The 25414-nt window shown below is 41.0% G+C and overlaps 1 protein-coding gene across 1 annotated transcript; it reads right to left on the bottom strand.

Moving 5' to 3' along the window:
- Positions 1-99: 99 nt before the first annotated feature.
- CRTAM (cytotoxic and regulatory T cell molecule) lies at positions 100-24947 on the bottom strand. Its single transcript, XM_074977062.1, has 14 exons — positions 24899-24947; positions 17342-17488; positions 14718-14870; positions 11006-11149; positions 8438-8599; positions 7469-7543; positions 7266-7374; positions 5792-5892; positions 4684-4788; positions 3529-3627; positions 2953-3057; positions 2179-2325; positions 1682-1765; positions 100-230 (listed from the first exon to the last, which is right to left on the bottom strand). The coding sequence occupies exons 1-14, from the start codon at positions 24945-24947 to the stop codon at positions 100-102; spliced, it is 1611 nt and encodes a 536-aa protein (XP_074833163.1).
- Positions 24948-25414: the final 467 nt, after the last annotated feature.

The raw sequence follows: 25414 nt of genomic DNA, 5'->3' as shown, positions 1-25414 counted from the left end.
ACAGTTTTATATACCATCAGATCAGTCACAATATAAAAATATGAGAACACACCATATTAACTGTATAGAACATATTGTCAGCAAGCCGTGACTACAGTGCTATACATTAGTTTCTTTTCCACATGCCAGCTGTTTCACAAATGCTGAAATGTTCGTTTCTGCTGAATCACTCTTTATTGTTTGTGCGTATCCTTCAGTTACATATTGCATATTTGGCTTCTGATTGGCAACTGGAAGAAAAATGAATATTTGTTGATGTTTGTATAGACTCTGTGGGGTTTAGTTTGACTGAAATTAATGCTTGATGCAATGTTATTGATAAACCCAAAAGATAGTGTGCATATGACAGTGACAGGCACCTCAGCAATTTTCAAAAGGGATTGAGCAAAAAGTCAGGATCAAATATAGATTAATTTCTGGTCACGAAAATAAATTGGTTGAAATACATTGCATTTTGAAATAAAACCTTGCCCTATCTTTTTAGAAGAATATTTGATATTTTTCCTCTCATTTTCAACTATTTTTATAGACCTGACCAGAATTTGTCAAGTTTAAGGTTTCTGATTTTTTTTATTTAAAAATTTTATTTCAAAAGTGGCAAATTTCCCTCCCTTTTTCGACTAGTCTTTTTAACCATAGAGCTGCATGTGTGTCTGTAGATTTTAAAAGTTCAGTACTACCTCACTTTACAGCAATGTATCCCACAAAGTTTTAAAATGCAGCCCACAACTGTGTTTTTCTGTAGCTGCAAAGTGAGGGCATAGCTGACGAAATCAGCAAACAAGCAATTTTTGTTCATCTAACAAAGGCACAAATCCCCCCAAATATGTGTTCATATTTATTTTACGATAAAAACATTTTTGTAAAGATTCCTAGATCTTAATGACAGGAGGAGTGTGACAATTATCTAGTCTCACCTTGTGCATAATACGAGACAAGGCGCTTTACTTAATAATTTCTGTATTGAACCCATGACTTATGTTTGAGCTGTGGCATGCTCTTTAGAAAGAGCTCAGTCTTGACTTAAAGATGGGAAGTTATGGAATATCCACCACTTCCGTACAGAACATGTGCATGTTCTATTCATGGCACATAGCCAAGGAAGTTCTTGGTGTCTGGAAATTTGACTAGTCCCAGCTTTGCAGCATGATGTCGCCGGCAATGTTTTGGAAAAGGCAAAGCCTTATTTCCTTTCTTCTTCATCTTTCACACCCCATCACACCCAAATAATGAATAATGGCTTTTAAAGATGAGCATTTGTCATTTATAATATTTTGAACATGTGACTACGAAAACACATCTAATAAAATCAAATCAAAGCTGTGATTTTAAAGACAACTTAGGCTCTCCGTTCTCACTGAATTGTGATGGGATTTGTACAACTAACTGTTAGGCTCCTTTAAAGATCCCAGTCAAAAACCTTAAGCATCAATGTAATCTTTCATGGGTTTCCCAGTTATTGGGGTTAATCTGAAAGCTTTGAAAGTCGTCATGTGTCTGCAGTGGGCATTGCACTATTAAGAAGGTTTGATTAAAATGTAATTGAAGCATAACATTTAGAGTTTGCAGATCTTTCCGAACAGTGAGGTTGGCTTGAATCTGCTCTAGTTGAAGTCAGAAGCAAAACTTGGACCGATTACAATGGGAATTTCAAGGGTCTGGGGTAGTGAAGGTAGCTTACCTTGTCCATTCTTCTCAATAACTTGATTGTCTTCATTAGATCTGGATTTGTAACTTTCCAAGGTCTGTTCTGAAGCGTCATTTTCTGTGCAGATAACAAATGTGAATAATAGTTTGCAGCTTTTTCCATACATCTGCCCTCCTCTCTGTCCTCATACGCCCAAATCCTGAACTAGAAAATATCCAGTGGTAAGACCACAGTTTAGCCCTCATGTCCATTCAGTATTTGGAATGCCAAAAAGGACCTGATCAATGCCAGTCATTGATAGAGACTTTTGTGATAAAGACACTTGTCCATTAAGGCATGGCCAGTCATCTCCTCTTTGGATCCTGAACAGCTGTTGGTAACAACTTTAAATCACCATTGACACAGGCTTGAGTTTAACCAATGATCTAGACATGCAAGGATCCCATGTTTAATTACCACCCCTTGACTACCCAATCCCTTACACCCCTCCTAAATACTGAAGTCACTGGAGACTTAGATTGTGCTTTCACCTCTCTTCCAGACTCCGTGTGCTTTTTTCAGCTTCCTCATGAACGTCAGGATTATGATGAGCATCACGAAAATGAGGACAGCTACCAGGACTGGCAACAAAACGTTTGGTTGTCTTCGTCTGATTCCTTCAGAATTAAGATCAGTTTCTATAAAAGACATGTTTTATCATAGTTAGGTGGTGACTACCTGTGATTTTTAGGTAAAAGGACGAGGGCTATCAATCTGAGATATTGCTAGGTGATATGATAGGAATGCCAAGCCTTGATCATTAGAAATAAAACAGCAGATGATATAGATAATGTGAGATCATTTTTAAGATGATTAGATTGTTCTTCAAGTTTGTGTTGAGAACATACTGATCAAAAAAAGGGTAACCTGACACACTGTCAATTGACTTCACATCCGAGCCAAAATCCATTGAATTTTTTTAACTGAGTTTAGGGATCTGTGGGCTAGAATCTTAGAGAAGACATACATTGGAAACAATGATGTAAACTTCTCATCATTGACCTGGAGGGACCAAGACAAATTTTCTGCAGAGGTAAAAATGGAAAAAAACTTCACTGAAGTCAGTGGACCTGCAGAGAATTTAGCCCAATGCCTCTAGATGCTAACAGTGGTTTTGGTGTTGATGACTCCACCCATGAAATTCTTAGCAAGGGCATCCATATAATGTCTTCCATGGTGGATTTGTTGATGTAGACACTTGGCTGCTGGGAACCAGGCTGACTTCAGGAAGGCCCATTCTATATTTAATATTAACAAATGCTTACTGATGGTGGCATTAGAATTCAGAGTTGTTTCTTCATGGGCTGTTGATGGTTCTTCTGTCCCAGAGGTTTCTTCTGAAGCTGTCACATTGAATGTCATTTCTGATCCTGAAGAAATGAACAGTGTTTCTCTGATTAGCCCAATCACCGTGTTCCCAGACTATTTACACACTGCAGCATTAATTCAAAATTTAATGATTTTGAGGAATGTATAGCAGTCAGATTCTCAGCTGATATAAATTGGGATAGCAACAGTGATTTTAATGGGTCTATGTTGATTTATATGCGTTGATGATCTGGCACTATATCCTTTAGGTGGCATTAAATATGAAAGTTAGCGATTTTCTATCCTTTCCAGAATTTAGGATGATCAAGCAATTAAACCTCAGAGTAGGTCTTGTAGACTTGCAAGTATTATTTCTGTTTTACAGTTGAGGACATTAGAAAACAAACTTATGAGCTGACCAACATTATAGTGTGATCCAATGTTACAAGTGGATTTGGCATTTGAATTCCTGGCTCCCGGCCCTGTGTTCAGTTTATTAGATGAGCAGGTTATTCCATCATTAAAAAGTTTACCAGTGGTGAAGTTGGAGTTTTGAGTCGATTGTTCATTGCTTATTGGTGGTGTATTTGTAACAGATGTTTCTTCTGTGATGTTCAAAGTTCCTTCTGACCCTGTAGAAATAAATGAAAGGAGAAAATATTTTTACTTCACTTTCCCTTTCAGTAGTCTGATCAGACATGCAAACTATCCTTAAATCCTGCCTTGGCACAAGTGATTTAGGCAGGATTTGTGCTTCTAAATCACTTAAACATTGAAAAAACTAACCAAAGTCAGAAAGTGAGGAAATAAGAAATGCTTTATATTTTTCTGAATAAAATGATTTTGCAATTGACAACTAAAATTGACAATGAACCTTTTGTTTCCTCAGAGCAAAATCAAGCTCCCAGTCTGGGTTGCTGGGCCAGACACGGAGAAAGTGTGTTAGGGGATGTCCTTACTCTAAGCCCTTTGACCGAGACCAAGGGGGCTACAAATGTCTGGAGCTGACTTGCTTGTCCTTAATACAGCTGTTAAATGTAGGACTTCATAGCAGTGAATCCTCTGGCATTGTTCCTGCTTTGTTCTCACTTAGAGGCGTACTTTGAACTGCTCAGAGAATGCGCAGCTCTCCTGAACCCAACTAGCCTTTGTGCAGCAGAAACAAAATATTTCCACTGCTGGGAATGGGTAAGAAACCTTGTGACCATGGATTTGGGAGTCAAATTTGACCCTTGGAGCCAAACCTTGATGGTCTTACCCAGTTCGTTCTCCCTCCTGGCTCATGTAAAATCCCACTGAAGACAAGATATCCTATTCTTTAATGAATATTAACAATACTCAAACTTTTCTAACTTCAAGACACTGTAAAACGCTGACTGTAGCAGAGTCTTAAATGGCCCCAGTAGGCAGGTGAACATTAATGACCCCCATTTTAAAATGGGGAACAGAATCAGAGGCTGTGGTTTTGTAACTCATGAGGAGATGTGGATGACTGGTAGAAATTGATAATCAGAATTTCCTAGGCACCTTTTAAAAGGCTAAGTGGACCCTTTAAATTACTCGACCAAAGTAATAGAATACATCAGTGGTAGACTCTGGGATTAGAACTGTGGAGTTCCTGTCTCCCAGTCTTATTCACTAAAGCATCTGGAGACCCTGCTTACTAGAGTATTCATTAGCACACGTACCAATGGCGGTGGTAGCATTCTGAGTAGCTGGTTCATGGCTTCTTGCTGGTTCTTCTGAAGTAGAAATGTCCTTGTTTACTGTTGGGGTCAGTGTTACTTCTGACCCTATAGATGTAAAAAGAGAAATATTTTCTGGTTTTCGAACACACAGGTAAGTATATATATTCTGTGTACATTTGTAAAACAATATATATATTGTGTCTATAAGGTTACACATACAGTAGGAGATTTTCAAGGGCACAAAGGCCAGGATTTTCTCAGGTGCCTCAGTTCTGTGAAATTAGTGGGAGTTCGGCAGCTAAACTGCTTTGAGGATCTGGGCCAAATTGCACTGGCATAAAGAAAAGTTAGCAAATTTCCATTTCCAGATCTGCATCATGAACTGTGTGCAGCGGGAGAGACCCCTTTAAAGGCTGGAAAGTCTGTCACCGTCAAACAATACAGAATTTACCTGGGGGTAATACTGCTCTCCGCTGCCTTATATCTGGATGCAAGCTTACTGTTATCACAAGTGATGTTACTGCTTCTCCTCCTCCTTATTTTGTCAGCCTGTGGCACAGTGCCACCTAGTGCATCCACAGGGATAGGTGTTAATAAAATCATATAGCCACCCGCCCTCATATGTCTCCATCATATGTTTGTCTTCACTACAAAGAGGGAAGTAGAGAGGCGAAATATTTCTTTTATGATGGATGCAATTCTAAAATGGTCATCCATGTGTAACAACTATTGTGTTTTATAGTGACAGAGAGGAAGCCGTGCTAGTCTATATACTATCAAAACAAAAAGCAGTCAAGTAGCACTTTAAAGACCAGCAGAATAGTTTATTAGGTGAGCTTTCGTGGGACAGACCCACTTCTTCAGACCATAGCCAGACCGGCTATGGTCTGAAGAAGTGGGTCTGTCCCACGAAAGCTCACCTAATAAACTATTCTGCTGGTCTTTAAAGTGCTACTTGACTGCTTTTTGTTTTGCTATTGTGTTTTGTGTTTTAAGAACCTTTGTTAACATCTGGAATATAAATTTGCTCTCAGCAGCATTTTGTCTGCTTCTCAGGTGACATTTTAACAAATTGCCTTAATGTCATTAAGAAAAATAAAGTGCTTATAAATAGTTGTGTTGGCTGGTGGTTCCCTCTGCTGGGTAGATATTAGTGGTAAGCTGATGTGAGATATCTCCTCAGGTATAGTGGTAGGAAAGTTTGGCTGGCTAAAGGAATATCCATCAAATATGACATAAGAATCAGAAGACCCATTTTAGAAATAAACCCAACCCAGAAAGCTGGAATTCAGATGTACAATTTCTCATTCTCCAGAGATGCTGGTTTTAAGTTTTTATATGGGGCCAGGTCTGATAATATGAAACGAATCAAGTCTCAGGCTACGTCTACACTAGCACACTGCGTCGAAGTAGCCTATTTCGATGTAAGAACATCGAAATAGGCTACTTTGACGCGTATCATTTACACATCCTCCAGGGCTGGTGCCATCGACATTCAACGTTGAAGTAGCGATGGAGAACGTGGAAAGGAGCCTCCCCGGAAGGAAATGCGGAGCGTCTACACACACAAGCGCTCCCCGTCGAAATAAGGGGCCAGCAAAGCCCCAAGCCGCTCCCCTAAAGGGCTCCTCCCAGACACACTCGCCCTGCACAGCACGAGATCCACAGATCTGACAACCGGTTGCACGCAGTATGGACCCCCAGCTGCAGCAGCAGCAGCAGCAGCCAGAAGCCCCGTGCTAAGGGCTGCTTCAGGCAGTGACCATAGAGCCCCACAGGGGCTGGACAGAGCATCTCTCAACCCCTCAGCTGATGGCTGCCATGGAGGACCCCGCTATTTCGATGTAGCAGGACGCAGATCGTCTACACATGCCCCACTTCAACGTTGAACATCGAAGTAGGGCGCCATTCTCATCTTCAGATAGGAATAGCGATTTCGACATTTCACCGTCTAACATTGATTTCAACATCGAAATAGCTCACGGCATGTGTAGACGCGACACGTACTAATTCAGTGTTGTGCCAGCTACTTCGAAGTAGCCGGCTAGTGTAGATGCACCCTCAGAGGGGTAGCTGTGTTAGACAGTAGCTTCACAAATCACAAGCAGTCATGTAGCACCTTAAGGACTAACAAATGTATTAGGTTATGAACTTCCTTGGGTAGGACTCACTTCCTCAGATTAAAACCCACCTTCTTAGATTAAAGAAAAAGTGAATTTTTAACTTCTTACCTGTAGAGTGCAGAGGATTTTGAGAGAAGATGGTGCTAATATGTGAATTGGACTCAGCAGTAATCACTGGAAAAGAAGAACACGCTTCTGAACACAGCACAAGCGCTATTCAGTACCGTCTTGAAGTATTGTTTTGCAGCCTGTATTCTAGGCCACAGTGCTTTACGGATCATTTTACATTATGTATTTCACAAACATGTGGCCACATAAATGCTAAAAAACAACACTGACCAAGCAGTTTGACCATGATATCAAACCTTTCACCACGCAGCCCAAGACTGCCTTAATTCAGCAGTTTTACAGTTTATATTGTTTACTTTACAATGGTGAAAAGATTTTAAAACACAGAACCTACCAATGGTTGTCTGAGAAGAGAACACTTCCTGTTGGATACTTGTTGCCAGAGATATGCCCATGGAGGATGTCTGTATTATAGGTTCCGGGGTAGCTGCTGTGGATTCTAAGGGAATGGCCAAAGCATTAAAGAGGTAACGTTAATAAACAGTATTAACAAAAAATCTTTTAAGTCAGTGACTTTTTATTATTGTACTTACCTATATAGTGCTGAGGATTCTCAGATGTCCTTGTATTTACTTCTAACACATTTGGAGCTGAACCTGTAGTAATCACTTGAAAATAATAACGATAATAATAAATAAGAATAATACTTCAACATTTTCTAGTTTCATCTGAAGCTCTCCAAGCACTTTCCAAATGTAAATTGAATCTAACAGTATGGATGGGAGGTATATAAGTACTAAGCCCATTTCACAGACGATAAACAAAGATACGTGGATCAGAAGTGAATGTTCCAGTTTAACATGGGGACCCAGAACTTATACTGACTTCAGTGTGCTTTGCATCTGGTGTCTGTGGGACTAAGTGTTTCCTGTAAGCTGTGCACTTGTGCAGCTGCAGAGGAAAAATTCAAATGCCACCCAGCTGATTAACAGAGTACCCATAGGGAGGTTTTTGTTTCTGCAGGTGGTGTGCATTTGCACATGCCTTGGTGCACATAAAAATTTATTCTGCATAGAGGGAGAAATCCACACATGGATGGAAAAGATTAGAGGGAACATTGGTGTGGGTGAGAGACCGAAATAGTAGTAGAACCGAGTAATCCACCTCCAAGTCTGTTCTCTAACCACTGGAGAGCACTGTCTTCCCAAACCAGAATGCATTGAAGAGACTTTCTGAATGATAGACCACACCTTCAGTTATGCATGTATACTTGTGCAGGGAGATACCAGAGTAATGCAATGTGGGCTAGCAAATGTGGTCCTGTTTTAAGATTCAAGAGACCTAGGTTCCATTCCTAGGTTTGTTGGGTTACTTTGCTTAAGTTTCTCCATGCCTCAGTTTCCCCATCAGAAAAGGGGGCTGTGATAATTCTAATGTGTGTTGCAACACTTGGAGATCTGATGATGAAAAGCACTGTCTATACAAGGGAGGTATTATTCAAGCTCAAATGTTAAAAGGACTCACCACCAGTAAAGCAATGCTTAAATAAATACTGTTCTTACTGAAATGTTCAAACTGGAAAGATGCCGTCAGTTTTTCTCCTCGCAGGGTTTCATGACGAATGACACAACTGGCTGTTGAATCCCTGTTGTATGCACGGACTATGAGTGTGCTGGTTGTGTTGCATTTCTTTCCATTGTGTTCAAACTTGTGTTTGATGTCACCTAAGTAACCATTTGAAGAAAACTTGTAAGTGCTTAGCAGCCAAAGGCAATTTAATGAAAAACCTTCCAGTCACAAAGCTACAAAGCTGCTTTGTTTTTGTTGTACAAAAGCAACAGATGAATGCTGAGCAGAAGTGTTTTCATTGTCTAAATGGATTACAGCAGAACCCACAGAGCAAAGTCATGTTTTTGACCATCACTTAATTACAAGCCAAATGCTACCACACACTGAAATAAACCTAGGAGTTCCGTTCTACTTCACTATCTCAGAGCTCATTACAAACGTGTAAACAAGCTCATACCTTTACACCATGACATAGTTAGTGTATTCACATGAACACCTCTGATTTCTCCTGAACTGGGTCATATCCCTTATACTGCAAAGGGGCTTTAAACTTAAGAAGTATATGCCAATACCTTTGAAGCAGGACAAGGATCTGAGTTTTGGGTCTGCAGTCTCCATAGAGATCTGAGGGCACCTTTGTCAAAATAGCCAAGTTCCCAGGTAGCCATGGATTTATTACCATATGCCACAGATTGCAGTTGTTAAGTTTACAAATAAATAAATACTCTGTATGCATAATATTTGCACATGATGACAAGTTTTAATTTTTAAAGGACTATGTTAATCCACATATCAAACTTATAATGTCACTTTCATCACCCTCATTTTACAGCTGGGGAAAGAGACAAAATTATGAGACTTGCCTAAAGTCATCTAGTAAACTAGTGATACAGCCACATTGAGGACATAATCACTCCTGATTCCCAGTTGAGTGGTCAGTCTGTTAGATGATATTACATCTTTAACAATGCCACATGGAAAGACAAAGATGCAGTTAATGATATAAAGGAATAAATTACTCCAATTTTAACTGTGTGTGCCAAATCAATTCTTTTCAGATTTTTCTTAGTGATAGAGTAATCTCTAAGGGTATTTTCTCCTGCAGGGATTAATGCCTTGAAATGAATTCACGGTATGTATCTGGCAATTGATAAGACAAATGATTGTTAATAGTTTCAGCCTGGGATCTCTTCCTAGGGCTAGCCTTCTGTTAACTCTGGTACCATTTATACATTTGCAATCAGAGAAATCCATTGGTTCTTTAACTTAAATCTACTTCTATAAAGAAGGCTATCCCCTATCATCCCCCAACATTATTTTGAGTCAAAACTACAATCCATTTAATTTGCATGTTCTGCAAACAGTTGAGAGAATTCATTATCACTCTTTAATATCTAATCCTACATCATAAACCTCTGTTTCACTATTAAACCAAAAAGCCTGCAACAATATGGAGCCTTAGATACACAACTACATTTGCCAGCTGGCCATGTGACCTAACGTCAAAGGACACAGTGCTTTGGATATAAAAGCCCCAGCTTATGGCCTTACCCCTACTCAACAAAGATCCAAATTACAAAGGCAGATATAGGTAAGTAGCAGTTTTTCAATGTTCAGGGACTTATTATTACCTGTACAAAGCCATACCTGGACTGACAAACTGTGCAAGGCACATTATTTTGAAATAACACAGCAGTTGTCCAAGTTATAAAAGACCTCATTGGATTATATGGAGAAAATTGTCCTTATAACGTACATCTTTGTTACTTTGTAGATAGAGTGAACAGTTCCTAATCCCCCAAGCTTTCTTTAAGACTGACCTTCTAAACTTATTTTTACCAAGGTTAAAAATAAAGACTTGCAGGTTTGCTTCATGATCTAAAATAAAAATGTAAGCTTCACTTGATAATCCAAAAAAGCAAGTAAAGAGAGGAAAACCACTCACACCTATTCTTTTATATCTACCCCCCACAGGCAGACAGGGCCGTGCATTTCCTCTTGCATGCACTGCTGCTCCTACCAGCAATTTATTTGATTGCAATATTTAGAACTGTTCTTGCACTGTACACAAGTAAAATCAAAGTAGCCCCTTCCTTGCCTCCCTGTGCTCAAAGCTGTGTTGGGAAGGTGGATTCTAACTTACTTACAGTTGGTGGATTGAGGACAACAAACAACAGAACTACTGGCATGGGAGAGTGCTCTATTTAGTGTGAATGGGATTCAGAACAGAAGCTGACTCTCAACCTCACAGTGTTCCTCTGATTCCCCGCTCCCCCCATGGAGTTAGTCACAGAAGCAGACTGAGTTTTCTAATTTTGTCTGTGCTGTGAAAATTGCACTTTATCAGCACTGTTAGCTGTGCTGAGTCTAACATGAATAATCACCTCAGTGCCCCTCCCCCTTTTAGAAGTCTCTCCAGGATTTAACACTTGCATGCAATTTTCACTAACATCAGGTGCTGAGACTTTACAAACAGGGGAAGATGAGTAGCTTTTGTACAGTACATTAACAGCAGGTAAGAATATTCCAAATATGCCACTCAGTGGCCCTTGAAAACTCACCATAGACTTCTAGCCCATTATCTAGAAGCCATGTAATCTGAGGAGGGGGCTTACTTCCCAGGGTTAGGCAGCTGAGTACAATCTTTTCTTCTTTGCCGTCAGTTCTAATATCTGATACTTCCAACACTGGCTTGGAGGGAGCAGCTGTAACAAAGAGATGAATGATGACATTAGGCTGTGCCAATCGTGTGCGATCAGGTTTATGAGTGGTTGCATATATCTCACCTTGTTTATTTATTTAAATTGACGGTGCACCCAGAGGCCCCAGCCAGATCCATTTTTCTGGACATTATACAAGTGCATATGAAGATAGAGTCCCTGACCCAGAGAACAGGGTATGTTTGCTTGATTCTTTCCCTGGCCCCAACACTGGTTAGAACAGCCTTTACACTGCTCTAAGTTGCACCAGCTGGCAAAGCTTTCCAAGTGGTCATTCACCAAAGCTGAGCATACCTAGAGCACAGTGTGGTTTGCCTCTTCCTCCCCTAAACATTTCCTTTCCCTGTGCTGGGGGGTGAAGTATAGCAGTAGGTGGGGTGGAGACTGTGCTTTGGTGTCTCTGCTCTGAGTGGGAACCCTTCCAAAATAGGACTTCCTGAGCAAAGAGGTCAGGGCCCAGTTCCATCCTGCACTGCTCAAAGAGAGAGAGAGGGCAGGGAATTTGGCCTACCATCCACTCACTGTATGTAGTGTACTCGGTTTACTCTCTGGTCCGTGAAACTCAGTATTTCAGACTTCAAAGACTGGTATTTTAGGCTCTTGGTCCTTATCTGACAATTGAATTTCTCTCTTGGCCACTATCATTGCCAGCTTCCCATGCAATTTTGCAGTTCTAGTATATGAAGGAACTCAGGTTGCTCCACATGGCACTGTTGTTTCACAGCCTGAAGTAAGAGAAATCAGTGTCCTGTGTTTTGTGAAACCCATGGCCTTCTGACAAGCACCCATGCTTTATAACCAAGTCATCTGTGAACCCCCGAAAGGAATTTGTCCTCCTCTCCACTGGCTGCCCTTCTTCCCTATTTTATATCCTGCACATATGTTTTTGCATCCTAGCTGATCCTCTTCTATCCCTTCAATACATTGCAGAAAGGTAAGGCATAAAACATAAAATAGGTTTTTTTAATATTTATATTAAATAACAATGTATTACCTGTATCCATCACCTTTTAAAAATTTCAACTCCTTTAGTAAAGAAAAGGATTCAAGAGATGAATGGCATTGTGTAGAGCTTTAGTAACTTAATAACAACTGGTAAAATAGGATATATAGTGATTAAAAATAGCAGTAGACTATGATTTGGCCCACAAACTAGAAAATGGGTTCATTTAACCATTTAGGTTTTCAGAATCAAACTACACGGTCAGAGTAGAGAATAACTCTTGGACTCAATCAGGTTCTTGGGAAGGTGACTTCATTTAGATTTTAACTAAGAGTCCCTCAGAATTAGGTGTCACTCATACCAATTGATAATCAGTGTTGAGAACACTACAGAGGAAAAGAATGTAAAGCTAAATGGCAAGGTAGTTCGGTTAATTACTTAGGTGTCAATTCACCAAAGTTGTCTTCTTGATGAGTGGATCTATAGTAAACCCCTTTAATCTACTTTGCCACAAATTATATGAGCCCCAGGAATCTGGCTAACACTCCCAAGTAACAAACACCTGCATTTATGTCAGTCTATTCAGTTTGGGTGCTGTTTTGGAATCTTGAACACTAGGTCTCACTTTACATCTCTATTTGCCAAGAACTTGAAAAGCAATATGACACCATTAACTGTGGTAGAGACATATACAGCAGCCTGCAGTCTTAAGTTTATGGCTATTTGTTGAGTTTCAAATCTACTTTACAAAAATCTTGACTGGAACATATTAAAAATCAGGACATATACTGCAACTGTGTGACCATCTTGGAAGCACATACACTGCACGAGCAAAACAACAAGGAGTCTGGAGGGCACCTTAAACAATAACAAATTGATTAGGATATAAGCTTTTGTGAGCTGCATCTCACTTTGTCAGATGTACGAAGTGAAAGAAGCAGGTGGTAGGGATGTATGCATACATATACAAGTGGCAGTGTTACAACCCTGCTAATAAGGACTCGTTGTTTTTGCTGCAACAGACTAACACTCTCTGAAACAAATAGGAACGTGGATGCTTGTTCACTAATTACGGCTCCACTTTCAGGAAGTGGTCAGTTGACTGTTTAACATTGTCATCCAAAAAGAAAGTATGTGTGTTGCTTTTTACCAAATCTTTGCTCATCTATTAGCTTTCAGCTCAGATATCACCACAGTAGGAGTTGACTGTGAATAAATAGGTGGAGCAAGGAATAGTTTTAGGAAAAAGGGTGCTTTTGAAAACAGGGAAGGGGTAGCATAGATATGTCCTTCATGTCTAACCAAATTCTCAACTTTCAGAGTATGACATCAGCTTCTGAGATCTTCCAAACAGACTTGAATTTTCCAGTCTCTCTGTACAATACACTTTATCCCTCCAGCTTATCTGAAATAAGTTAGGTCATAACTGTTGATGTAGCCATCTTGAGACATAGCTTGGATATCAGCTGGTTTGCTCAAGCCATCAGCTTGGCCACCAGATATCTTTTCATGGGCCCCTTTGTATTATATCCTTTGGCCTACTGAGCAGTCATGCTTGCTCACGTGCAGTTCCTTGAGCAGCATATAATATATACAGAGTCTCTCCATAGCTTTTGATGATAACAGTCCATTATACAAAGCAAAAGCACTTCAAGAACTGTGGTTCTTCAGCAACCTGATAGGCCTATATAAATCTTCTGTTTATTTTTACCCACGATGGTGGGACCTTATTATTTATGCTGAGCTGAGTCTTTGCATTATGAATCAAATAGATACATTTTAGGCTGTACTGCTTTGTGGTCAAGTTTCCTGCTAAACTGCTCTATTTCATTTCTGTTTCTTTTATTCACTGCCTCTTTTGGTACAAACATATGTTTCTAATGTGGTAGCATAAGCATGTTTGATCACAAGCATTAGCTTGATTTTGTCACTTTATTACTTAAAGTAAAAACAAATCAATATGAGCAGAGTCCCTTTCTTTCCTAAAAGCATTACTCATGAAGTTTTACCCAATACGGTACCACTTATATTGGACTTCCCTCCTATGCACATTTGAATAATCAGTTAAACTCCATCAAATTCCCTATTTGATAGCTCTAGTTGGCATATTATATAAGACCTTCATGCATTTAATTTTTAACTCATTCACAGACAAGGAATAGGGGCGCTCTTCTTAGCTAGGCTTACAGATAAATATCTAAAATAATAGATATTTATAGATAAATATCTAACAGGGATGATATAGATGGTGCTTGGTCCTGCCATGAGGACTGGGATCTGGGCGTGTACTCTATGATTCTATACCTGCAGTGTATTCTGGTGAAAGGCTGCCACAGTTTTGTATTTCTTCAGCCTGCTAAAGAAATCTAGTGCTTAGATGTTGGATTTTTATACTCTTAGCCCACTGTTTTATCATTTCAAAAAGGTTGATACCTAGGCAGTTCTTGATGAGTAATTACTCATAACTTCAGGGCTTTAGTTACTAAAACAGAGTCTTTTAAACATATTATTAAAAAAAAATAAAGTAAAATGGATAGCCTTCATTCAGAACTAAAAGCATAGGAGAATAGATTTTTTTAATGAAAATATAGCTTCTCTAATGGAACTCACCTAAGACGGTAACATTCACTTCCTTGGTTTTGCAGGCTGTGTCATAGCATTTGCATTTGTATGTGCCTTCATCCTGTGTCATTACTTTAGAAAGGCTGATAGATAATTTATTCTTTGAACAATGGATAAGCTTGTACCTTGGATCTTTTAAACCTGTAAGTGAAAAAAGAATGGCATATTAAGTGTGTGGATACATACCAGCGGCATGGTAATCAGAGTGATAACGGATTATTTGGGCTTTGTTCAGCAGGTGTGAATGATATTCTTTTTCATTTGTTTGCTCTCAATTTTCAAAGGAACAGTTCTAGCGCTAATATTTCCTAACTGGATCTGGGAAATAGGGATACATCAATAAATTAAAAATAGTGTATATGGAGGTGTAGGGGGTGGATTGGAAGTCATAAAGTTTCCTGTGTGTTTCAGAGATCAGAAAGAAGTTTGTTTCGAGAGACAGGTGGATCTTGTGGATAAGACATTGTTCTTGCATACAGGAAACTACAGTGCAATCCCTGGCTGTGCCACAGACTTCCTGTGTGACATTATGCTCAGTTCTCTGCCCCAGTTTCCCATCTGCCAAATAGGTGTAATGCAAATATTTACATTGCAGTAGCACTTAGGGGCATGGTCCTAGTCTGGGGCCTTATTGTAACAGGTGCTGTAGAGGCGCACAGTAGGGGATCTCTTTGCTCTCATAAGTTTAGATTTTAAGGAAACAAGATAGACAAAGGATGGAAGGGTAAATAGAGGCACATAGAGAAAAAGTGCTTTGCCCAAGGCTGTGCAGCAGACAAAACTGGGAATATAACCAGTCTCATGCACCAACCACTGACCCACACCGCCTCCTCTTAAACTTCCCTTTTTTCGCAGGGGAGGGTTGTGAGACTAAATTCATTGATGTTTGTGGGGGCTCTCAAGATACTCTGATAAAATAGGCCCTGGGGCCCATTTTGGCAAAAGTTTGGGCAAATATGAAGAGGCAGCATGAAAGGCTATACCGTGAACTAGTGCACGTAAGGCCAGAACTCCATAGAGAGGAGTTATAGTTTCTCTTTATGCACCATCTCACGCTGATGGGTCTGGTTCCCAATCTGTTAAAGGAGAATGGAATTACCTAATGTTTCACTTCCATCAATCTCCAAGTCCGACTGTGCTGTCTGATTCTCTAATACTAGTTTTACCTAATTAGTTGCCCTTTCATGAGCCACTTTCCTGGAATATCCAAAGCTTTTAGCAAATCAATATCTCTGTAGGCTTCCCACACACTGCTAATAAATAAATGTTAGTCTTTCAGGTGTTATAGGACTGCTTGTCTTCTCCTGCGTGACCCATGGGAATCCTGGGGCTGAGTAAAGTGGGCCTCTTTGGCTCTCACTGCAATCACAGCACAGAAAGTAAGTCTGCCCTGAAAGTGAACTGAAACTGCGGAAATGGGCCATTCATTAGGGAGACTAAAGGACCTCAGAAAGTTTTTTAGAAGTTTTTTTTAGCTGAGGCATAAAAATATTTTGGCGGGTGATCAAAACAAAGATGTTTTAATTTCTGGAAAGGACTAAATATGAAAAAGAAATAATTTTCAAACCACTATTGTTTGTGAACTAGATATTTAAATTTTGCCATATGAAATAAGAAGGGATTACTAAAGCTGTGTGTCACATTGCTTCTTTGAACAGAGGTTTATAGTGAAAAGATTGAGAGTGCAAATACACACAATATGGCATAAAGCTTCGTTTCACCGCTAACATGGGGGGGAAAAGCGGAAGTACGGTTGCTTTGGACTTATCGAGTACTTTACAAATGCTAATCTTCGTGTTTAATATCAGTTTAATATTGTACGCCCTTGAAGAAGATTATTACATGCCTTTGCAGACAGTTAGACTGTAGGTCAAATTCTCAGCTGCTGCAATATTATCAGCATAGTTTCACTGATTTCAATGAAGTTATATGGTCTGACACCAGCTGAAGATATAGACTTTATAGACTTGTGGTGTGATCTTTCCTCTTAAGCTACTATAACATTCCTTTGGGATGGGTAAATTGAATTGGACAAACATTTAAAAAGCATATATATGATTTATGAGCTGGTATAATAAAATAATTAATAAAGGAAATATTTAAAAAGTTCATCATATATTCCATTTGGAATCGGGGGACAGATGGGTGTGGGTGTAGGACAACAAGACAGCAGTAACCATGGTATGTTCACCTTAGTTAGCCATGTGCATAGTTAGAATGCTCACCAGCTTATTGTCACAACAGATGCTTTTATAAAGGCTTAAAAACAATGTGGATTCTAAGCAAGAAAAACTTTGAACTTTCTATCTCAGCTAAATCAAACAGTCTGCAGCACATGTCGGTCCTTTCAGACTGTGGTGGGTTTTGAGCTGAGATGATGGTGTTAGTGGTAAATATAGTTTGTTGCCAGAGGCCCCATTTACAAACCACTCTGGTGGGGTTTCCATTTAATCAGCTTCCGGTAGGAAAGTGAGTAAATATTCAAGAGCTCTAACTGGTGGGCCTTAAAGTGAGTCAGATCTTACAGTAGGTGGGAGATAGAATAGCTCATCTGTGACTGACCCCTCTCCTATCAAATGGAAAGTAACCTGCATGCAGGTTGTGACACTTACCCCGCTTGTTGTCCAGAAAAATGGTAAACCCCCGAGGGTCTTCCCACTGCAGGGTAGGTTTGTGGTCTCCAGGCAAAGCACAGGTTAGGCTTAATTCTTGCCCCTCCTCCACAGTGATAGTTTCAGTGTGAACCTCTAGAAAATCCCCTGCCAGAGAAAAACAATTGTGAAATGTGATGCGAGGCAAAGTGAGAGCATTTCCCCACAGTGCAATAAGCCAATATGCCAGCCTGCTTCTGCTTCCTTTTCTTTTTTTTGAAACAGGCTTGTCAACAGAGGGAAACTCACCAGTATAACTACATTGGTATTATTATACTTGTATACTAGTATAACTCCCCATGTAGACACACTTATGCTGGAATGAGTGTCCATACTGGTACTTAGATGGTATATTTTGCCTTGCAGACAAGCTCTGAAAATGAATCTCATGCCAATAAGCGCAGCGTTCCCTCTAATTTTTTCCATCCATGGGCAGAATAAATTTTATTATGTGCACCAAGGTGTATGCAGATGTGCACCACCAGTAGAAACATGCTGCCCACTGTGGCTGGTTGTGAGTACTCTGCTAATCAGCTGGGTGGCAACTGAATCTCTCTTGGGTGGCTGCCCCAACATTCAGCATACAGGAAACACTGAATAAGAGACACCGAATTGACAGATCTAAGATCTCAACCCTATCCCCACAACAGGGACTGGATGGACAGTGGAATGGTATGTTGCCTTGTTCCCCAGATGTGCCTCTCAATCTTATTTGGGTACCTCTGTGGCCTGCAACTGCCATAGGTATCTGCAGACCTTAAGAGTGGTCAATGTATTTATTCTCTCAGCATTCCTGTAAAGTAGGGAAGAGCTGTTATGTGCAGTTTGAAGGTAGGGAGGTAAGGTACAAGGACACTCTGGTCCAGAATCAAAGGTATTTATGTGCCTAAGTTCCCCTGAAATCAATTTCTGAAATACCTTTAAGGCTCTTGGCCTCAGTGTCTGTGTCAGAACAAGACTCCAGAGTCAATCACACAGCCATCTTTCCACTGTCCTCTCGTGAGTAGTCTGAAGCCCCTCTGTGGGTCAGCATTTATGACCTGTTTGACCTTTGGATGCTCTGCTAGGAGTGACACCTGTGGTAGCGGTTTTGTGGTGTGGCACACCTGTCTGCCGCAACTGGGTCCCTCCATGTATTTCACACAAGCCATCAAAGAGACAGTTTTAGATAGATTGGATGAATACGTGCTCCCTATATTTAAACACACAGTGGCTGGTAGTGATCAGCCTTGGCCAGAATGGCACAGATGGCTTAAAGATCAAAGTGCTACCTGCCCATTGCTCATTGTGCCTGATTTTCAGAAAAGGTGAGCGCACTCAGTGCTGTTTGATATCAACAGTAGCGGTGGATGATCAGCACCTCTGAATATCATCCCTTTTATATTCAAAGGTGTCTTCAGCTGAAGTAAATTGCTACAGTGCTTCATTGAAGTCAGTATCTGAGCATCCAGCCTCATATGTAACTAAAAAGAAATGACATTCTCCCCGCCCACCTCATTTTATAGTGAAACAATAAAGTATATTCCCTTTCCATCTGGAATTGATTATGCTGAGATGTATAATACATGTTGTGAAAATGTTTTATGGTCCTACATGTGTTTTGGCCTTCTCGAAACAAATGGGCATTGGAGAAATTACCAACAGCAGTAACTGTGTCAGAGCTAAGTTAATAGGCAGTTGAGGGAATTTATTTTTCAATCAGCTTTTTCTTTTTAAAGTAGCTGCCTACAGCAATTGTTTCCAAGAGAGTGGGAGCGCTCAACCTTTGTGGCAATGACTCTGCCTATGTTGCCCAAATAAGGAGTATTTTGTTTTCTTAGAGGAACTCAAAATGGCTAACCTAGGGTCTTGGCCCCCAACCTCAACAGGAGCTTTTCTTCTGACTTCACTGACAGCAGGATTGGACTTGCTGTCGGGAAGGTCAGAGACATGGAGAAATGTTCCCTCTAATTTTTTCCATCCGCATGCAGAATAAATTTTGTTATGTTCACTGATGTGCATACAGATGTACACCACCAGTAGACACGTTGCCAACTGTGGGTGCTCTGCTAATCAAGTTGATGGAATTTGAATCTTTCCTGGGTGGCCACCCAAGTGCTCAGCTTACGGGGAGCACTGACGTGGAGGTCTGTCGCTATGGCCCACTCCATGTCCTTATGCGTCTTCTACCCCAGAAACGGCAGAAGGAAATGGTTATCTGTGTAGCTGGGAGCTCTCATGGAAGGCAAACTTTGTCCCAGGGTAGGTCACTATAAATGCAGCTGGCACACACCCAAGGCTTCAATTGTTTGTATCAATGTGGCCTTTACCGTCTTGAACTAAATTTTGCTTTGCACACTGGACAGAACCAGCAATCTCAGAGGTTTTGCTTTCACTTGAAGGAGCAACTCATCCAATGAAAATCAATTGTCTTTGCTGAACAGCCTTATTAGTCGTCAATCATAAGAGGATACCTGTGACCTGAGTCTTCTCTTGCTTACATTATTTTACCTCAGTGAAATTCTGCTGACTTCAGTGGAGTTACTCCTGAGTCTCACCAGTTTAAGTGAGAGGAGACCTCTGGCTTAGATAGTTTAGCTCAAGCACAGCTGCTGGATTTTAAGTAGTACCAGTTGAACCTCTCCATTTCGGCATTCTGTGGTCTGGCAACATCTGTGGTTCATCATGATTTTAGTTAGCCAGGTGTCCACTTGCTGGTGTGTTCAGGTTTCCTGTGGTCCCATAAAGTTTATTTACACCCACCAATTCTTGGTTCTCAGTGTTCTGTGCAGATATTTAGCTCTAATTTATCCCTAGATATTTCCTAAGAGCCCCATAAGCAGTAGAAACGTTGGTAATGCTGCTCGACAATACTGACCTCCCGTGGTCCAGCAAATTCTCTGGTTTGGCTTCAATCAGGCAACCTGTAATAAACTGAAGGAACCCCTATGCCTTGTGGGCTGGAGGTCAGACTAAATAATCACAATGGTCCCTTTTAGCATAAAATCCATAAATTTGGATGATCTCATAAATTCTAATTCTTTCTGATTGTGTGGTCAAACCATTATTGGGACCCATAATGACACATGGGCAAATCATTCAATTCATGTTATTTAACAGATGAGATTTTTAGCTGCTGCGTTTATATCCCAAATTATAATGGCCGGGACTGCATTGTGGGTACTTTTGTAGGAGACAACTAGATAGTGACAACTATAAATATGCTGCGCTTTCTTTCAGTCATTTAAACAATGGTACAGAACACAGTGACCAAAATTATCCCAAGAAAAGAGATGTACAAAGTTATGATGGAGGAAAAAGCTGATTCTGTTGATGTTTCTCTTTATGGGCAATTTGTTTTGTTTAAATGTCTCAGCCTTATGTTTGTCTCAGCTTTACTTTTGATATCCTCTCCATCTCCCAGTATGAAATTGTTTCTGAAGAAAAAAAGGATACTTATTGATGCAAATAGCAATGAGCTAGTTCTCCAGGTTTTGTGGCTCTTGGAAGTGATTGCCACAGACCTGGTGACAGAAGAAAACATTCCTTTTGGCTATGTCCACACTTGCCCCCTTCTTTGAAGGGGGCATGGTCATCAGCCTGATTAGAAGATACGAATGAAGTGCTGCGATGAATATGCAGCACTTTTTTAGGCTAATTCTCCCTGCGGCAACTTCAGAGTCCCTGTGCTGCTTCGAAGTGCCTTTACTCCCATAATTTTTGCAGCATAAAGGCACTTTGAAGTAGTGCAGGCACTTCAAAGTGCCCACGGCTACACGACATGCTGGCACTTTGAAGTATGACCCTTCGAACTTGCCACGGGCAGAATTAGCCTAACGAAGTGCTGTATATTCTTCACAGCACTTCATATTCTCCAATCAGACTGATTACCATCCCACCTTCAAAGAAGGGGGCAAGTGTAGACGTAACCTTTGTGAGCTTCCTGCCCTTCTGTCTGTGAAGTACATCACTAGGTTCATTTTGTGAGAGTAGCTGTGGTAGCCTCGCCTGTGATTTTCCACAGGGCCTTTCTGCAGCTTTTACTATTTCCTGTCACTGACATCGTCATGGGGGGGTCTGTCAGTTCACACTTTTTGAAGTGAGAGAAACCAGACACTAAATAGGAAAGCATGTTTTAAAAAAAGAGAGAGAGTAAACCCCAGAACTGAACAAACACGAACTTTCCATGTAAGACAGCGGGATGTCCACCAGCCATGACTCATGGGCTGAATTTTCCTCCCTGTCCGGGGGCTGTGTTGCACTGTTCCTGCAGCACAGTGGTCCTAAAGCCATTGTCGCTGTCTGCCAAACCCCCAAACTTGTATGGGGAGATAATTGCGTGCCCCCACTCCCTATCGGCAGTGTTCCTTAAACTGTGTTCCTCTGAACACTGGTGTTCTGTGAACAATTTGCAGGTGTGCCATGAGCATTTGGAAAAATACACTGATGGTATATATTTTGTTATTAAAACCAGACACAATGCTACTTCTTCATTGCTATGATCCCTGATCAAATTATTTCATTTGGTTTTTGCTGGATATGTTGCTGTTTGGGTTTTTTTGGGGTGGGGGTGAGGGAGATTTGACAATTTCTTGAAGAAAATTTTCATAGGTGTTCTACATAAAAAACACTATTATTGTTTGGTGTTCCATGGTCTCAGAAAGTTTAAGAAACACTGGTGTAGGGGATGTAATCAGGGTAATCTCTGTGCTCCAGAGAAGGCTGAGAGAAAAGAGCCTTGGAAAGAGAAAAATGGGTCTGGAAAAGAGATGGCTGAGAGGTGACACAATAGCTGTTTTCAAGTACCTGAAAGGTGTTATCAGGAGGAGGGCAAAAATTTATTCTCTTTAGCCTCTGAGGATAGGACAAAAAGCAATGGGCTTAAACTGCAGCAAGGGAACAAGGTTAGACATGAGGAAAAATTTCTTAACTGTCAGGGTGATTAAGTACTGGAATAAATTGCCGAGGGTACCGGTAGAATCTCCATCATTGGAGATATTTAAGAACAGGTAGGGTAAATATCTAACAGGGATAATATAGATGGTGCTTGGTCCTGCCATGATGGCAGGGGTCTGGACAGGATGACTTCTTGAGGTCCCTTCCATGTCTAGTGGTCTATGATTCCATTGATCCCCAATTGCTCTAAAGACCCCATGGAGCCCTGGTTCCTGTAGCTTGTGCTGAATTATGCCATGGGAGCATGTTGGTGCACAGCCAGCTCAGGACTGCAGGAAGGAGTGCAGATATGGCCAACTTCCCTTCCTCCAGTTCTCCTAAATGCTCCACAGCCACAGATGAGCACTGGGGCTCACCTCTAAACTGAAGTGAATCCTGGTCCGGCTGGGCTTTTCAGATGACTGTGCATTGCAGATTATTCCCCTTCTGCACAACATCTCCTCAGAGAGTGTCCTTTGAGTAACCAGAGGCTAGACCTTGTCTCCTCCAGCTCTGTGAATGGCGTGAGGAGGAATGAAACGTGGTGGTACAACGGGCTGTGAGACTGCAAGGGGAGGAAAGGCCCATTCTGCAGCATTGTTGTCCCTTCACCCAGCCCCATGGAAACTCATCCAGGGGGATTCAAATATGCAGGCTGGAGAACGCATGACGGGTGGGGAAAGTGAAGGTAGTGTCTGCGTTTTGTTCCTCCATGTTCTCATTGACTTCCCCCCTAAGAATGGCTGAACTGTTTTTTTATCTCCTGCGTGTTCTTAATGCACTGGCTCACGGGGAATCCTTGGCAGCCCTACCTCATCAGAGTTGTGTCATGCTCCATAGCAGTGTTGGGAATCGAGTTATCTCACTAAAGCAAATTTGGTAGACATACTGGGACCAAATTTCACAACAGTCCAGTGCTGGGGTAATGTGAATTTATTCAGTCACCATGAAATTCCTTCATACTCATCCTTCTCCCAACCTCAGTTGTAGCTCATATTTGCACATACCTATAGATAATGACCTGCAATTAGCTGATTATTTTTGAGGGTGGCAAAAGGTGAATCTGGGCCTTGGCAGCTGCACCTTTGGGCAGCCCAGTTTAAATACCTCTGTTTACTCCCTGGCTGCAAGCTGGTCATAGGCTTTGTTCCATGGAACAACGCAAAGACTGTGCACTGCAATACCACCCGATTTCCTCTTCATAGGGAAAACCGGAGAGTAAGAGGCAGCAGGACTGGGATGAAAGGAACAACTCACCTCTCCAAGTTATTGGTTGACTGGCCACAGACTCATAGAGAAATCACTCCACCAGGTTACACTCAATTTGCGTTTTCAGTATTATCTTTACGACCATGAGGGCCAGAACTATCATTTGCAAAGAAACGAAAAGTGAGATTCTGGAGGAGAATTCTCTAGTAAGGAGTGAGTTATACGGCAAATTTAATGTCCCAAGAGTACCTGGGGCCCTGTCTGTGACTTGTTCGTACAGTAGAACCTTCCTAACTTACAGTGACACCTGGGAAACCGATTGTATGCACAACAGGATTTTTTCAAATTTCTGAGTTCAGTGGTTGGCCCCCAAAGCTTGTCCATTGTCCTCGATAATAACTGGCTATTATGATCTCAGGATTCACTGTATTCCCTGAGTATTCTTGAGGGTAAATATATGGAACACTGAAATTACTGAGAGAACCATATCTATTGAATTTAAGATAAAACTGACCATTTTTAAAAGTCACCACTTAGTTAACAAAGATAAGCAATCATAATACCCTTGCATTGCAAGGCTGATGTAATGTAAAGGGTATTTTGTCCATTTATTTAAGTCTGTATCCAGGTACACAATATTCTCATACAGTAGTATATTTTGCACTCTTAACAAGGTCTTAGTAAATAAGACCTTACTGCATTTTCTGCTCTTAAATCTTTGTCAGAAAGTGGGGTGAGACTGTCCTTTCTGGGATTATAATAGAGTCAGTCTGAAGGTCAGGTGAGAATCAGGAATGGAACCTGTAAGTGTCCTTGAAAGTGAATTATTGACCTTCATGGCCTTCGTTTAAATCCGGTCGTTATTTGACCCATCCACAGACAATCCTTGCACATAGGCTGGTGTATGTGAGCAAAGAGATGCAAATTAGCAACATGTGTAATAAGACTCATCTTGCAGTATGAGTATTTCTACAGAGCATTTTACAGAGAATTTTAAAAGCACTCTGCAAATGTTAACAAAGCTACGCTACACTTGCAGCTCATATCCAAGTTAGCTGCTATTAGCGCTTTTTACAGATGGGCAGATAGAGACAAAGGTGTAAGTCACATAAGGCCATTTTGTGAGTTAAGAACAGAACTAGGATGAGACTCCAGAAGTTCTGGCTCTCCATCGCCTACATAGTGTTTCCAAGGCTTATAAGGCAAATGATTGTCTTGGGATCTAACAGTTCATTTGAACTGCGGAGGTGACAGAAAGGTGTGTTGACAACAGTGCAATGCAATTAATAATAAACAACACTCTGGCTCGTGGTGCAGGGCAGATATATAGCTAAAACAATGCAGCCTAAGATCTTTTAAGCGAGGCAGTTAAACAACATAGTCAAGGTCTCTTACCTTGCAGTGGTAACAATGCCATGATACACAGCACGGTGATGAAAGTCATGTTGTGGGATGTAAATAGAGCCCGTCTGCGAGGCTGCACCAACTTCCTCTTCGCTTTAGAAGTGCAGACTTGCAATCGGTTCCTTTTCAACAGAGTGAGAAGCGGGGTTGCCGTGACTTCATCCGCCCCGTGGCTGCTGCTGCCTCCCTCTTCCTTTTCTGCTGCTCCCACCTACCCTCATGCCTGCTCGCTGGGTTGTTTCCTTTGCCAAGACCCCTGAGGAGAAAGCTGCGTAACCCCATGTGCATTCTAAAATTATTAAACTGTGGGTTGATAGGCTGTGACTCTGTGCCTGCTTGAACTCAAATGTCTGTGGGAGAAGGAGCATCGCAGAAAACGGAGCCAGTGATAAGAAGAAATCTAGAGTCATAGATACTGAAATAATTTATGGAGTGGGGTTGCTTAGAGCCATTGACCAAATGGTCAACCTTGCATATATGATGGAACCCACTGTAAGATGGGGGTGT

Source organism: Carettochelys insculpta, chromosome 25 (assembly GCF_033958435.1).
Source record: "Carettochelys insculpta isolate YL-2023 chromosome 25, ASM3395843v1, whole genome shotgun sequence".
NCBI lineage: Eukaryota > Metazoa > Chordata > Testudines > Carettochelyidae > Carettochelys > Carettochelys insculpta.
This window is presented reverse-complemented; position numbering and strand designations above follow the sequence as displayed.